The 17322-nt window shown below is 41.0% G+C and overlaps 2 protein-coding genes across 4 annotated transcripts; one reads left to right on the top strand and one right to left on the bottom strand.

The window, feature by feature from the left end:
* Positions 1–356: 356 nt before the first annotated feature.
* Positions 357–2269, bottom strand: rbp4 (retinol binding protein 4, plasma). Its single transcript, XM_023842347.2, has 6 exons — positions 2142–2269; positions 1853–1979; positions 1574–1710; positions 1372–1478; positions 943–1155; positions 357–687 (listed from the first exon to the last, which is right to left on the bottom strand). The coding sequence occupies exons 1-6, from the start codon at positions 2267–2269 to the stop codon at positions 671–673; spliced, it is 729 nt and encodes a 242-aa protein (XP_023698115.1). The 3' UTR covers positions 357–670.
* A 2907-nt stretch (positions 2270–5176) lies between these two features.
* On the top strand, positions 5177–16995 carry pde6c (phosphodiesterase 6C, cGMP-specific, cone, alpha prime). 3 transcript variants are annotated; one of them, XM_023842367.2, is made up of 22 exons: positions 5177–5644; positions 7906–8058; positions 8584–8673; positions 9836–9976; positions 10075–10149; positions 10269–10333; positions 10462–10528; positions 10960–11007; positions 11141–11290; positions 11438–11581; positions 11865–11930; positions 12093–12239; positions 12489–12596; positions 13396–13505; positions 13603–13690; positions 13794–13894; positions 14041–14148; positions 14331–14394; positions 14483–14557; positions 15087–15170; positions 15381–15534; positions 15722–16995. In XM_023842367.2, the coding sequence occupies exons 1-22, from the start codon at positions 5177–5179 to the stop codon at positions 15790–15792; spliced, it is 2577 nt and encodes an 858-aa protein (XP_023698135.1). In that variant the 3' UTR covers positions 15793–16995. The 3 variants fall into 3 exon arrangements, with proteins under 3 accessions (XP_023698135.1, XP_023698136.1, XP_072559478.1); XM_023842368.2 differs by having other exon boundaries at positions 15740–16995; XM_072703377.1 differs by having other exon boundaries at positions 15743–16995.
* Positions 16996–17322: the final 327 nt, after the last annotated feature.

The raw sequence follows: 17322 nt of genomic DNA on the forward strand, positions 1-17322 counted from the left end.
TGGTAACGTGGGGATCGTCTGTATTTCTGCGTCTTTAGCCTGGGAAGGTATGATTAGTGTGTCACCTGTGGTTCTAAGGGTTTCCTGTCCTAGACAGCTGGCACATCTTGTGGGAGGAATTTCTAACATTGCTCTTACACAGTTCAACTGATTCACAAAGTGATTGAATGATCTAGTTTTGACTCTGGGAGGGGAGGGTATCTGAGATCTCATGCCCTTGAACTTCACTGTAAAATCAGGGTAACGTCTTTTTCATACTGGTGCTGTTTTGCTGCATAAAGTGTCCATAGAGGAAACTTGGGAGAAGTGTACAAACGTGTCCTCCATTCTCCATTGATGCAGTGAAGAGGAAAACCTCAGCTTCTTATATTTATTGGAGCATTGAGAAGCCTGAATTTTAATAAGCGAACCACTGAAACAGGAAATTGAGTTATCACAGCAAACGGTATATGACAGGTAATTCTGAAAGATGTGAGACTGGCATTCTCAAGTATCAATGAATACCCTTTAGTCAATGAATTCCCCTTGTTTTATTCCATTTTCATGCTAAACCGTCAAAATGGCGGAAGCATGAGCAAGATATAGACGTTTGCAACACATTAAGCCCTTTGTTATTGGGGAGGGCTGCTTGTAATGAAGGGGGTTCTTGGGAACGTGCCCACGTCGCTGATCATGTATCGCAGTAGCCTGGAAATGAAAAATAAAAATATCGGTTTCATTCTAAATTATCCATCCATCTTGTAATCCTGGTGGGGGTGCACAGGATTGCTGGAAAAGGTTTTTAAAATCATTCCATGTCAAATTTAATATTCTTGCAGTGCCGTTTAAGAGCATTTTAAACTGCATTCCTAGTTAATATATTCAGTACTTTATCTATCAGTATCTAACTTGTATTGCCTTTTTGGGTAGCATGATCCGCGAAGCTGGTAATTAGGCCCTCACCGGTATGGGCGACGCGTCTGTATTTTCCAAGCAAGCAGAGGTGTTGCTTCTTCTGAGTGACAATCTGCTGGTCCTCAGGTCTCAAGCCCGTGGGGTGGCGAGAGAAGATAAAGGAGTAGCTGTCCAGGCAGGTTCCGTCGTAATCCACCTCACGACAGGCATAGTGGATGGCATAGTTGTCGTAATCCGTGTCAACGATCCAGTGGTCGTCATCTTCGAGCGGACAACAGGACAGAAGGTAGTAAATACAAACAAACCTTTGCACGATCAATACCGGTGAACCGCGCACATATCGGCCTCTAAGATTAGCACTGTGCAGGCAAATAATACATTACTAAAGTCAAGGAAGGACCAAAAACTCTTTGTACAGAAGTGCAAAACAATGGAAATGGAATAATACAGAATTCTGTTCATTCAGTTTCGCCCTACATCCAGACTGAAGATGAGAAGCCGCTCCCCAATATTTCATCTTGAACCTCGCGGGGTCGGCCGTGTCCTCGAACGTTCCGAACATGTTGGCACAGAGCTCCCAGTTGCTAAACGGAGCCGGAACAAAAAGGGCATTGAGATATCAAACGATATCTACGGTGAAAAGCGATAGGAGGCAAAGTAATATATACAAAAATATTACTTAAAGATGACGACTCTGCCCTTAGCGGTAGCGGTCATCTTATTGTCGTCTTCAACATTGTACTCGGCTACGATATTATCTAGTAGAAAAAGCCCAGTCGGGTCCTTCTTGGCCACAGCATACCATGTTCCTGCAAACTGAAATAGCAATGAAAAACTTGCGCTTAACCCACAAAACCGCGGTGTGATTTAAAGGCCTTGACAAACGGCGGCTTTGCGCCATATTTATTCCCGTGCCTCACGCTGAGACACGGAGGAATCATTTCCCTCATTTACTCACCCTATGTCTGTCGAAGTCTTGCATTGTCTGCATTTCTCCGACCTGGCAAGCGTGCGTCCGGCAGCTTGCTAGGATACAGAGGGCTGCTAAAATCCTTAGCATGTTTGTTCTCCTGAACACCAGAGATCTGGAAAATAAAGACAAGCTTTTGAACGCAGCCTTTTAAAATGCCGTCTCCTTTGCCAAACCCTACTTTCCACTCCCATTCTTCATAATAGTAAATCAGTTCAAAATGACCGCAGTGTTCTATGACGCAAGCAGGATAATTTTGCACTAGGATGGAGAGTACCTAAACAAAATGGACTTTGTAGAATTCCAGTGAAGAGCTGTGCATCTGACCACTGGAGTTTGACTTATATAGAGCATTGCTGTGGGACAGGGTTTCATAAGCTCTGCTGGAGCAGTGGCGTGCCCCATTTTACTGAACAAACAGTTATGTAATACCTCAGTCGGTCCTATTTGGTGAGGTTGACCCCTGTTCCTTAAACCTCTGCTCCTCCTGCCAAGTAAACATCTGGTACCCATCAGACTTCACACTGAGCTGCTGTTTTTGTTGTTTAAATTGGGTCTCTTGGCTTGTTTTGTTTGGCAAGTGCAAGGACCTGGAAATGTTGGTAACACTTTACATTAATGCATCTTCACAATGCCTTTATAATACATTCATATGCTTTCATAGAACCTTCATAAGCAGCACGTATGTATGTTATATATTAATAACAAACATAAATGTATAATCGCATCATGTTTGTCAATGTCTATTAAAACTGTTTAGGCATGTTAGGATGTCAAGGAATACATGCTGCTTATGAATGTTCCATGAATGCATTTTAAAGGTGCAGTTAATGTAAAGCCTTACTAAAATGTTTGAATCTGGCCCATGCGAATAACAGTTTGAGTACCAACGAGTACTCTTCAAGATATGAAGCCATTTTTGTTTATCATTAGGTGCAGATGTCAGCTAAACAAATATTTGTTCAAAGAACAAGAAGAGTTCCATTTACATTCTGAGTCAGTTTATTTCCTCAAAACAGTGTAGTGACTGTTTGTGGCCATCCTGACATGCAATCCTCAGGGGGCCCTAGCAAATGCATGGTTAAGTGTAGTGCAGTGCTTCTTGGGGACCCGCAGCCGGTCCACGTTTTTGCTCTCCCAATTCACTGGCAGTTGGGAAGGAGCAAAAACATGGACCGTCTGGAGCTCCCCCAGGACTGATTTGAGAAACACTGCAATAGTGGCAAACCCCACTTCCGTGTATGATACCTTTATATCACGATTTCATCACATGCTTTTAGAATCAATCTTTCTAAAAAGACCAACAAGGTGAGAAACAGTCTGGAATAGTGAATATTTGCACATTAGTGCCACATCAAACTGTAAAAATCATTGAATGAAATCTCTCCCTAAAACTCCAAAGCAACCCGTTTCATTGCTAACTGTATATGCAAGCATGGTTCTTAATTTTATTAAATTGCATTGGTAATAGTCACAGAGTAATAGCCACTAAGCAAGTGGAAAATAATAGGAGACTGGCCAATAGCCTGGTCTTCCACAGACACCGTTGTGGACTTGGAGCTAGATGCCGAGCGTTTATGAGGCCTGGAGGATCAGGTGGACCTGTGCCGGACTCAGGCCCGTCACCCTAATGCCACAGGTCCTGCCGTCCACAGTGATTTGCTGGGACATTCATCACCCTCCACATTTTATGGAGGCATTGATATAGACTTACAATCAGAAATTTCAGTGGATAGATGTTTATTGAGAGGTTCTGCAGGCAACAAAATGTGAATACATGTCTCCTTGTAATGTTATGTTCATTGTGCATCAACATACCTGTATATAGCGTATATACATTTTTATCTCCTGTTTCTTGGTTTTATTACCTAATCATTGTTTAAATATTATTGTTCAAATATCCTATACAATCTAACATTTGTCCAAACAAATTATTCCCGAATATTGGTAATAGTTCAATTGTGTTGCTTTTGTTATTTTGTAATTACTGTTACTTCAGATTCCCTGTTCATTAATGTTAACCTAATACTGACAGTTGGGTCAATGAAATATAAACAAGCTTTATATCCATCTATTCAGGTTGTTTTTTATTTTTGCTTGTATACCACAACTTTCCACAACATGGATCCTTAAGATGTGAGTGAGTGATAACTTTACCATACCAAGAGATAAGGGGTGGGACATCAAAGTGACAAATTTTAATGAATCCTGGGCTTTAGGTTTAATGAATCCTGGGCTTTAGGTACTGTGTAAAAGTACCACATGCTCTCTCTCTCTAGCTGCACCATTTGGTTGTGTTCAGTTCCTAATGTTATTTTCAAAAATGGCTGCTGATGCTTGCAGTGCGATAGAACTACTAAGTCCAGCCTAATCCAGCAAATGGAAATAGATGTCCTCTCCCTTTGTTTCCTGACAGAGCAACTGGTTAATCATTGCACATCTTATTCTGGTCCGTGGGGTGCTGAAATCACTGGCTGGTTGAACAGTCCTAGAATGACACAAAAGCAGTTTTTTTTCTGCACTAAAAAGATGATAAACCCTGATTTCAGTTGTTCATTGTGTATGTTTATTAAGGTCCTTTATTAAGATTAAATATATAAAATTAAGTGCAATTTGTCATTCAAGGACGAGGCCCTGGGTATCATCATGTGCCAGCACGTTTCTGAATTGTGTGGGTATATTAAAGAAAGTTTGATTACTTTCTTTAACACCTCAAGCTTTTCATTACATGTGTACACACGACAGAGGCAGACATTTCAGGTCCAGAAAATAAAAATCCAGACCAAGATTTTGTTTTAACCATCCAGTTGATTACTCTGTGACTGTGACTCTTTATACTCAACTGGTTGGTTGAAACAAAATCCTGGTTTGGATTTTTAGTTTCTGGACCTGAAATGTTCACCTCTGACACAATATTACTGGGACACAAATATGTCAAAGTATGTTTTTTCAGAATTTTCTTAAAATTTTAATATCCTTCCCATGGAAAGTCCACAAAGGAGAATCCACTGGGCATTGCCTTTGATTGGATTGACCAAACTAAAATGACCACTGCTGGGATTTACAGGTTAAGAAAGCTTAGAGGCTTAATACCATGACGTCACGTTAATTGGTTGCCTTCTGGATCCTTTTAGCCATTAAGCCACTATGTTCTGTCACAAGAGCCGGAGGTCAGAGGGAGATCCGTGGAGCACCAGAAGATGCTGCTTGGAGTTACAGGGAACCGGTGAACACTTGTCCCCCTTAAGTGCCCCGATCCCTGCCCTGGTGATGCCCGTGTGAGAGTGGGAAGTGAGACAGAGACGAGCAGACATGGCCGACAAAGACAGCGTGGAGACGTACCTGGAGAACAATCCCCAGTTTGCCAAAGAGTACTTCGACCGGAAGTTGCGGCTGGAGGTGCTGACGGCGGCCTTCACCGACAAGCTGGAGGTCAAAGATGCTGCCTCGTTCAGAGATCTCACCCTGGTGCAGGAGGCGGATCTCATTTTCGACCTGGTCAAGGAACTGCAGAGGTCTAGCTGCATGGAGAAATCAATGCACAAGATCCTACAAAGGATCTGCCTCTTACTGAATGCCGACAGGTGCAGCATGTTCATGTGCCGGGCCCGCAACGGGACACCAGAGCTGACCACCGTGCTCTTCAACGTCACCCCTACCTCCCAGTTCGAGCATAACCTTGTGAACCCGAACTCTGAGATAGTCTTCCCTTATGACATTGGCATTGTGGGCTATACGGCACACTCCAAGAAGATGTGCAACATCCCAGACGTGAAACAGGTGAGTCTGCATGGTTGATTATGCAGGTGCTGCTGTTGGAGCTGGGATGTCCTTCTGCATTGTAGACGCTCAATTATGAAACCCAGTTTTATGCTTAAAAATTGAAGAGCCGATTTTCAAAAACCTATGGGATATGTGGACAGGGTTCTCAAGCAAGTAATATTTCTGTGCACTTAATCAGTTTTGGAAATTTAAAGAAGGTTATTCACTGACTGAGAGTTGGTTCCCAAAACTGTAAAATATGATGAGGAAGCCTGACATCAGTCATCTCATCTTAAAAAAGAACAAAAAATGAATTGAGGGTGTTTTAGAAATTTGCTCATCGATTCTGCTAAATATAGTCACAAAAGTTGTAAAAAGAAAATGTTTATTGTATTACAATAAATATGAGGCAACCCCTCATTAATGTAGATATATTGTGTAGAAACAGATTGAACAACAGGATTAGTGCAGGAGACATCAGGGGGCAACCCCACAAGACTCCTTGGAGAAATGAATCCAATTAGATAAAGAGCAACATTGTTAAGGTGCTTAACACAGATGCTACATGCGTATTGTGAACCCAAATTGAGATGTTCCGGAGTTCCTGAAATTCCAAATGGTAAGAAGTGTATTAATTGTACTCCATATCTGTCAGGCGTGTTGCAGTGATGGTGCTTTCAGGGTGCATCTGTCTTTAATATGCTGGGGCACATGCGTACACAGTGAATATTCATTATATTCCCTCTCAAATCATGGAAAGCTGCGGTATAGATGATGGATGGATCATGGAAAGCTCTCATTTAGCACATTCTATTTATTACGTGTTTAGCAAATTGGAAAATGTATCTCTGATTCTGTCCGGTAACATTGAAGCTGAGAAGATTCTTCCCGTGGAACATTTGCGTGGAACCTGGATGTAATGGACGACATTTCATTTCCTTTTCACTTAGTAGGATCAGGTGCTGAGGAGACAGGTGGAAGAAAGATGGATGTAGAGGTCTTGTTTCCATCTTTGATAGCATTGTATTTAATTTGCAACTTTCTTGTGTGATAAAACAATAGCAATACTGCAATAGTCGTCGGAGTATTTGCTTTTCTCTCTCTCTGATTGGCCATCGAGTGCCCTCTCCCCCCCAGCCATATGCTCACCTGGGCATGCAACTGGGCTGCATATAGCAGCTCTCTTGGTTAAAAAATGATCACATTTGCCAGAAAAATATAATCCTTAAACAGAGGGACCATAGTGTCCAATGAGTATTCAAATGATTTATTTAATACTATGTAGTATATGCAGTGCAGTTAGATATATGCAGTATAGTATTTGTGGAAGTGATTATATACTGCATATTTGTAGGTTTGCTGAGAGCGGGGGTGGGGAGCCAGTGAGGGTGCGGGTTTTTGGAATGATCTCTCAATCAGCCAATCATAAAGCAGTGGTTCTGAACTCCAGTCCTGGGGACCCACTGTTATTGGCTGACTGAGAGATCATCCCAAAAACCCGCCCCTAATCCAGCCCTCCACAGATCAGGTTAGCCACCCTTGGCCTACAGAACAGTCTGCGTTCTTTGAGTCATTGTTGGAAACTTGTGGTATTGGATCCATGTCATTTTTGAATCTGACCTGTTGTTGTCATTAACAAATCTGGCCATCCATCTCGGACTGCTCTCCTTAAAGAGGTGTTTTCACCCACAGAATTTCCCGATCCGGTATCTGTTTATCGCACCATCCTCTCTTAACTGTGGACACTGTATTGTGCGACAATCTGAGGATGGTGGCTGTTTCTGAGATGCTGGAACCCCTGCTTCTGATAGCTACGGTTGCAACACGACGAAAATCACTTCCGTTACAAGTATTTCCTTTCTAAAGCTTTGCTGAACAGTCACTGAATCTCCTGACCTTGTTTGTACATCATGTGTATTGACTTGCAGTCACATGATTTTCTGTTTGGCAGAACAAGCTATTTGCATTCACAAGCAGATGTACCTCATGAACCGACCACTCAGTGCGCATAGCATGTAATGTTGTTGTTATATATGATACTATATATAACATCATGGTACATTTTCCATGTGGTCTCCAGTAAGGAGATTAACTGAACACCATTGATTGCTAAAAATTTTGAATTATAACCCTGCCTTTTAAATTGTGGGGCAGCATTTGTGACAAAGAATGAGAGCAAACAAGCACATAAAAACAAGGAATATGGAGTGAATGAAGCTGTTATTTGTTGCCTGTTATTACCCTGGCTGTGTGCGATAGCTCTGCATTCACTGTTCCAGAACCCTTACTTTAGCGACTTTGTGGACAAGCAGACCGGATACGTCACGAAAAACATGCTTACGTGCCCAATCATGAGCGAGAAGGAGCCTCTCGCCATCATCATGGCCATAAACAAAATGGGCGCAAACGAATTCTCCAAACAAGATGAGGAGGTGAGTGAAGCGAGGAGGATGCAGCTGGTGTCACAGATGCAGCTGGTTTTATTCTTGGTTTTTATTCACATTTTCCATTATTATTGTAACTGGAATATATTGACCAGTATGACAAACTATGAAATTACTTGCCGCTATTAATGCTAATATAAAGCACAATGCTTTGCACAACTACTGCTTCTTAGGCAAACTGCACACACTTTTACGTACCTTGTTCATAGGTATTTATGTATTATTTATCTACTATTTATCTATTTTTTTTTTCTTTTATTGTATGTCTACTTAATTCCCTGATCTCATGATACCTCTATTCTTTGGCTGGAGCGACAGTAACAAAACCAGATTTCCCCCCAGGATTAATAAAGTGTTTTGATTCTGATTCTGAAAACATGCATTTAAATGTAAGTGGAATGTACAACAAAGGCCTTGGTAGGTCCTGTTCCTCAGCCAAACAGCCACAGCTTGCTGTTCCTTTGCATGGGTTCTAATTTAATAAAAACTGTCATTTCATTTCCCTTTTTTCAGCTCTTCAAAAAATACCTGGATTTTGCTACAGTTGTCACACTGCAGCACTACACCGCCTACATGTGGAACGTGGAGTCCAGGAGAAGTCAGGTGACTCAGAGCACAGCCATATAGTTTGACCCGCCCATCCAACACTGCTTTTTCATTGGTCAGCCGAAGCTGTGATTTAACATGACTGACAGTTTTATCAGCTGTCTGTAGCTGTAGAAGGGCTTCAGACCAGTTGACCTTATCTTAAAGGGGACCTATTATTCGTTTTCGGTTTTCCCTTCAGTGTGTTATATAGCTTAATATACATGTAAGTGGTCAGCAAAGTCTTGAGGCCAAAAGTTCACACCAAAGGGAGTAACTCTCACCACAGAAACCACTCTGCTCTAATCTGCCTGAAACGCCTTGTTGGGATTCCAGCCCTTACGTCCGTGAGAGGGTGAGGTCACCTCGAAACACAATCCTTATTGGCCTCCCGCCTGCAAGGATCTGGTCACAGACTGCAAGACAGGGGGAAATGTGTCGGGCACGCTGACCAGTCAGAGCACATTGGGCTCGTCAGTGGTGGGGCTTAAAGCTCTAACACAGGGGTGTCAAACTCCAATCCTGGGGGGCCGGAGCCCCGCACACTTTTGAGTTTCCCCTCATTTAACACAACTGACTCAATACTTGCAAATCCTTGTGTTAATTACCACGCAGCTCTTGCCACATGCCAAATCATTTGTGCTGGAACAGGGAAAGAACTAAGCTACATAGGGCTCCGGCCCCCCAAGACTGCAGTCTGACACCCCTGGTCTAACAGAGCATTTCAGACAGAGGGTGAATAGAGATGTACAGTGTAGAAAAATAATGTGTTTTTAAACACTGAAACATTTAAATCAATTGTAATAGACCCCAAAAACTAAATTATAAACAATTATAAACAAGGAATTAATTGAAATTAATTTCATTAATATGAAAATATGGGAAACATTCATGGAGATACTAAGAACAAAACATGTATAATTGGTCCTGAAAGCATTTGAAGACCCAAAAATGTCCCTGAATCTGTGTGAGGCCCTCACAGCATCACTACTGAGTCCTCAGCTCCGACGTCTTCATCAGTTAGTGACGTGCTAATGGAAGGACAGTGCAAACAGGAAACTCCTACCAAACGGCACTAAGAACATCCTGCTCAAACACCAACCACTCCATCTGAAGCCGTCTACTCAGGGTAAGATAATCATGAAATTAAATATTTATTTTCCCTCTCACATTTCCCAAGGTGTTACTCTGGTCTGCCAGCAAAGTGTTTGAAGAACTGACGGATATCGAGCGACAGTTTCACAAAGCGCTATACACCGTGAGAACTTATCTCCAATGTGAACGATACTCCGTTGCTCTCCTGGATATGACCAAAGAGAAGGTTCGCAAATAAACCTTCTGAATTTATTCTGTCAAAATGAGGTGTGGAACTCATCAGCTTGATTCGACTGTGGGTCGCAATATTTTCCATATCTGCAGGAATTCTACGATGAATGGCCAGTCCGGCTCGGAGATGTAGAGCCGTACAAGGGCCCCAAAACTCCAGATGGCAGAGTATGTATTAATTTAATCAATCTTTACTGAGTGACCCGCTGAAGCAGAACTTCATCATTTCTTTGCAATGTGGACAATGTGAAAACATAAAAAATGGTTGCTGGCTTTGTCCTACCCAGGAAGTGAACTTCTACAAAATCATTGATTACCTTTTAGAAGGAAAAGAAGAAATTAAAGTTATACCGTGAGTGTTAATCATCTACTTGAATCAATCAATCTGTTGTTTCTTTTGGTTTCTTTGATTTTAATTAACTTCTACTGTGCTTTGATCGTGAGTTAATAAGATAAAATTATCTATTTTTGTGTTTCAAGGGCTCCTCCAGCGGACCACTGGGCCCTTGTCAGTGGCCTCCCTACGTACGTTGCAGAAAATGGCTTTGTGAGTTTAGTTTAACACTGAATAAAGAACAAACTCAATATAACACATTGAGTATGTAATAAATTATATTAAATTATATATAATGTAAAATACAATATAAAATGATATATCATTTGAAAATCAGTGTTGAGTTTTCCTTACATATTCCATGACTCTTTTAGCCAGAGGTGGACATTTCAGGTCCAGAAAGTAAAATTCCAAACCAGAATTTTGTTTCAACCAACCAGTTGAGTACTCTGTGACTGTGACTCTTTATACTCAACTGGTTGGTTCAATTCCTGGTTTGGATTTTTTCTTTCTGGACCTGAAATGTCCACCTCTGGTTTTACAATAGAAAATTGTAATTGGCTGTTTTCCGTTGCTTGAACAAAGTAGCATTATTTTTGCTGTCTGATAAATAAAGTGGCTGCCTGTCACCTATCCTCACACAGATCTGTAACATGATGAATGCCCCAGCAGATGAATACTTCACTTTCCAGGTAAGAGAATGACGGAGGCCAATATATGTCAGCCACAGACTTGAGAATTGTTATTGGCTGGATGAGTTCGCACAACTCTTATTATCATTGGCCCCAAGAGTTGACCGTATTAACCCTTATATTAATTCCTCAGAAAGAGGCCGTGGATGACTCAGGCTGGAAGATTAAGAATGTACTGTCACTTCCTATAGTCAACAAGAAGGAGGAAATAGTGGGCATAGCCACCTTTTACAACCGAAAGGACGGCAAGCCATTCGATGAGTATGATGAACAGATCACCGAGGTTGGTCAAAGAGACTGATATTTATGATTGTTTTTTTTTTATTATTGAGATTTAAAATTACACAAATTGATTCAAAATAACCTTTGCTTAGGTTTGCATGTTTGATTGTTAGATATGTCAATAAAAATGATGTGCTTGATTCTCTAGGCCCTCACACAGTTCTTGGGTTGGTCTGTCCTAAACTGCGACACCTATGACAAAATGAACAAACTGGAGAACAGGAAGGACATTGCACAGGAAATGCTCATGTACCAGACAAAGTGCACGAAGAGTGAGCTGCAGTCCATTCTGGTGAGTCTTTGACTCCAAGCTGACTAAGGTCCTGGCATCCAAAATGGAGCCAAGATGATTTGGACCAGGGTTGTTCAAATCACGATCCTCAAGGTCTGAGCACTGCTGATTTCCCAGCCTTCCTTTACCTGTGAGCCAGGTGTGAAACCTCTGTGGCCAATCAGAATCAGTAATTATTAAACTAACTGCCTGGGAGAACGGAAAACATGGGCAGGATTTGGAATTGAGGTCCAGATTTGAAGAGCCCTGGCTTAGACTATGCTGTTTGTGTCCTTGCCTGCAGAACACAAAGGAGAAGTTTGACAAAGAGCCGGAGGAGTGTGATCAGAAGGAAATGTATAAACTTCTGGTATGGCATCTAAAATATGACATACTTGTTAATTCACGTAAAACATTCAATTTCTAACTAATGCATAAATCTCCTAATCTTTGCAGAAGTGTATTAAAGTATTCCCTTGACAATCTCATCATCCTTACCTAACCTGTCATTCTGTCTGTTTGCCTTAATCAGCGGTCAAATATTCCAGAGTGTAAAGATGTGGAATTACTGGAGTTCCATTTCAGCGACTTCCCGGTGTCTGAACATGACCTAATCAAGTGTGGGATTCGATGTTTCTTTGAGCTGAATGTTGTGGAGAAGTTTAAAGTCCCTGCAGATGTAAGACAGTCTTCCAGCTGCTATTGTTTATCCTAGGCAGGATAATAATCCATAGACTGGTTAATATATTCACATTCTATCCCATCTTGGCTACTGGTAGAAAGAGCCATCTCTATGTTAGCTGAAATTCAGAATATCCAGCCTGCATGATTTGGTTTCCAAACAAATCCACTGGCAAGTTGCATAAGCTTTCAGAGTTCTATGTCATAGCTTTCGAAACACAATCTGTGCCTTCTTCCTTTATATTAGGTTTTGACACGATGGATGTACACTGTGCGTAAAGGATATCGTGACATTACCTATCACAACTGGAGACACGGGTTCAACGTGGGCCAGACAATGTTCTGCCTGCTACAGGTAATAGACCCTCTTAGAATATAATTCGTAATATGAAATAAGAGTTTCAGCAGAAACTACTGAGACATTATGCGTATCAGTTAGCAGACTATAGTGATGCCCCCATATCTACGGGTGATGCGTTCCAAGACCTACTGTGGATGTGGCTGAATCCACAGATAATAGTGAACCATCTGCAAACCCCACGATACCAACATTTCCAACATTAAATACATTAATAATGTAGTACATTGTACATTATTATACAGTACTGTATAGTGCTGCACTCTCTCTCAAACGGAAGATATTCTGTTTTAGCCTAATAAGAGACAATAGAGCAGTGAAAAAATATCACGCATCAAAGGATGACGGAACAATGAAAATCACACTTTATGCATATTTATAACATAGACACTAGGATAACACAGCAACAAATGCAATCAGAGAGAGTTGTAGTGGCAGCGTGGATGAGAGTTTTGGGGTGCATGTGTATGGACACAAAGTGAGATGAGTCATATTTTAGGTATGACTGGGCTGCTGGATTTCACCATGTAAATGACTGTGATTGCTTGGCACGTGGTTTGAAACTTATGAACCATTTATTTATGGAATTTTACTATTTTTTTGGACCGCGGAAAACTGCAGGTACCTGAAACCTTGGATACGGAGGTCCCACAGTATTATATTTTTGGTATAGCTTGAATCATGAACCAAACGTTTGCGTTTTTTCTGCCTTTGTAACGGAAAATGTGTAATTTGCACTCCGCTGGGTGTCCAGCGTTTAATATTTTCTCCTGTGCTCTTCCCTCCTCCACAACAGACTGGACGTCTGAGGAAATATTACTCTGACCTTGATGCATTTGCAATGGTGGCGGCTGCGTTTTGCCATGATATTGATCACAGAGGAACCAATAATCTCTACCAAACTAAGTAAGCCTTTGAATGCCATGCATTCATGCCAATAGAGAAAGGAATGTACAGCAGTATTTTCTCACGTTTTGCATGTACGGCATTTTCTGATCGGTAGGAGTGCATCTCCACTGGCCAAACTACATGGATCGTCCATTATGGAGAGACACCATCTTGAGTATAGTAAGACACTAATGGCAGATGAGGTAATATTAATTATTATAGAGAACTGCATTCAATCAATACAATTCTATCAACCCAAGACAGGTTCCATGCATGGTAGATCAGAATCTTTGATGTCTTCTTCAGAGTCTGAACATCTTCCAGAACCTTCAGAAGCGTCAATTTGAGAATGTGCTACATTTATTCGATGTTTGTATTATTGCAACGGACTTGGCTCTGTACTTCAAGTGAGTGATTGTCCATTCATGTCCATTGATGTTAGAGAAGACGCCTCACATTGTCTGATTGCTACCATTACCTTGGTGCATATGGAGATGTTTCAGGCCACCTGTCAGAAAACAGACACTGAAGTGCATGTTCATCTGTCGCTCAGGAAAAGAACATTGTTCCAAAAAATCGTCGATGCAACAGAGCCAATGACGGATGAGAAAGAGGCCATCAATTATGTTGCCAACAACCCCGTCAGGAAGGAAGTCATCATGTATGATGAATCATGTGCTAAAATGAAGTTTGAATAATATACCATTGTAGCAACAAAAGGGTAGATACATTTTATCACCCTGTATGATGACAGAATGTTTTACTTACCACAGAAACAAAACAGTGATTGACCCTAAAGCCAACCTAGTTATACTAACAAAGACATTCTTCCTTCCCAAATAGGGCAATGATGATGACTGGCTGTGATCTCTCTGCCATCACAAAACCATGGGAAGTCCAGAGCAAAGTAAGAGCAATTTGTGATTTCCATGGTGACCTGCAGCTCTGCTTTTTCCACGCTGGACCTTTCCAGCCCGTCCGTTTTTATCGTTTAGGTGGCTCTCATGGTGGCAGCTGAATTCTGGGAGCAGGGTGACCTGGAAAGGACAGTCCTTGACCAGCAGCCAATTGTAAGTCATAGTGTATCACATATGTGGCAATTCGTCCAGTCACATTGTTCTGAAATGGCTCTGTTGTTCTTTATCACATGCTAATACGACTGATGTTGAGCTGCTTTTACAGGATGTAACATAGGGGTTCTTAGCCCCCAGTCTATGGCCATGTTGGGGTTTTTGTGGTGGGGTTGGTTAATTTCCAAAAATAAACTATATATTTTCAATTTTTGCTGACCCCCTGTTTGCATTTTCTGTCTGCATCTAAAAAAAAAAATGAAAACGGTTAAAGTTATGAGATTGCGAATTGATCCCCTGAACCTGAGCACCTTCCCCCCACCCAGGCTATTTTACTGTAAAAGTTTTATACGGGGGAATTTGGTCAATGGACATCAAATGGTTAGGATGTAACACACCATTTAAAAATTGAACTTCATTTGTTATAATTGATTCATTGTGTAAGGTGTAACATAGCTAAATGATTTTTTAGATTTTTTTAAATACGTCATCACACCTTTATTGGTTCTTTTCCCTCAATTCACTTCAGCCAATGATGGATCGCAACAAGGCTGATGAGCTTCCAAAAATGCAATGTGGTTTCATTGACTTTGTTTGCACCTTTGTATACAAGGTAAGGTGAAATATCACCGGGTCTATAACGATATAGATCTATGTACATTGTCCCATGTTTAAAGGAGAAGAAAACTCTTTGGGCCTCCATACAGTAGCTCAAGGGTGTAGTGTCATTTGTGTTAAATTACATTATGTAATATTTTACCGATTTATCATAAACGATATTGGACTTAAACTCAACAGCTGTGTTCACGCCAATGTTGTGCAGGAATTCTCCAGATTCCACAAAGAAATCACGCCAATGTTTGCCGGCCTGAACAATAACAGGATGCACTGGAAGGAGCTTGCTGACATTTACCAAGCAAAGGTCGACACCCTTGAGGCAGAGAAGAAGAAGTCTGAAGAAGAGGAGGCGAAAAAGGGTGACTATTAAGAACCATTTCATAACGTAACAGTCGTCAATTGATGTCGTCATTACAAATCATGAAGTAAAATGCATTTTGCAAGCTAGGTATTGATAATGGTATGTTATACAACTTCACTCCTAAGCAGGAAAAACTGTTTCAGCTCAATGAAACCAAGCCTTGACTTCTCTTCTCCCTGATGAAGCTGGTGGAAGCTCTGGAGGAGGAGGACGGGGAGGAGGAGATGGGAAGTCCAAGACCTGCACCATATTTTAGACCTTCATCCAACGTTTCCCTGACTAATGTACAGATCCCTGGGTGACGTCCAGAAGGGTAAATGAGTGCAGCTGCCCCCCCCCCCATGATGCATCTCCTCTTTATCCTCCTCCTCACACTTCTGTGATGCTTGGTAAGCCATTCTTTGTGGACCAAAGAACTAACGTTCTACTTAAACCTGTGAAGCATCAGCATTAAGACAATTGACCCTGTTAGAATAGCACAATAGTCCCTGATAATTTAAAAAAAAACAAAAAACAACAGAACATGCAAAAATAATGCTTATTTTTTAATCCACCAAGCCATTGCAGCACTTAGTTCTTCAATCTGCATCATTAACTAGTAATATTATTGCTCCTTACAAAGTCTTGTAACGGACACTGAGTTCTTTATTTTTGAAGCTAAGCTATGCTAACACGTTCTTGAATAGTTGAGGAGATTAAAACGAACGTGTTTCTCCATGAACCAAATGACACAGCACACGTGTTGTATAATGAAGTCCGAGGTATCCGGTCCATATGCAGAGCATAGGCCTGTTTGAGTGACATCCAGTCACGATATGTCAACCATTTAACAATGTAGGCCTACATACAGTAATATATAAAGGGGATGTATTAAAATATATACATTCTAAAACCTTACTAATAACCAGTATCTACGATTTTACCAACCAATGTAATAAAGTTTCTAATGAACATTCATTAGAAGTTTACTTGTACTTTTATTCATTTAGACATGGGTCCCAATGATATTGATATACTTAGTTATATTAAATACTTTTTTGTTACTGTTAACCTCCAGAACTCTGGAAAATCACTTTCCTGTGAGAAAATGAAGTCTGATGGCACGTTGCTTAAATAACAATGTGTGGAATGTAATTTGGTGTTGTGCTCAGATTACATTTTGAAATCAGAAATATCTTTGCACTGAAAGGCTATCATGGAAATTGCATATATTTCAAAAACTCCCTTCAAAAATCCACCCATCCATCAATCCATTCATCCTCTAACCACTTGTAATGGTCAAGGTTGATGGGGGCTTGGAGCCTGTCCCAGAATGCACAGGGTACAAGGCTGGGGGGCACCTTAGATAGGATGCCAGTCCATTGCAGAAATGTGAAGAATGTCAACAACATAGATTATATTCATATAACATACAGTAAATATCCTAGTCATGTAAACACATCATGGCCCATCCCATGTACTTAACACAGTCCTAGGTTTTTGATATTAAATAATGGAGAAAAATAAAGTGTGCAACCCAGTGTTTGAATCCAGAAAATAAACTGAACATTAAAGGTTATTGCAATGACACTCAAAGAACATGTGAGAGAAGACAGTGTGGGAAAAGGTCATCAGTACGAGGGCAACCATCTGAAATGGCAGCTATATATCTGTAAGAAGATTGCAGTGGATTGGATCTGATTCTAAGCCAGCTTCTGAGGTCCACAAAGCATTAAACTTTAAATACCTTAAAGTCAACAATGAGTCATATTATTTCAAATGTGACGGGAGCCTCACAAGCTTTTTT

This window comes from Paramormyrops kingsleyae, chromosome 20 (genome assembly GCF_048594095.1).
Source record: "Paramormyrops kingsleyae isolate MSU_618 chromosome 20, PKINGS_0.4, whole genome shotgun sequence".
NCBI classification, from domain to species: domain Eukaryota; kingdom Metazoa; phylum Chordata; class Actinopteri; order Osteoglossiformes; family Mormyridae; genus Paramormyrops; species Paramormyrops kingsleyae.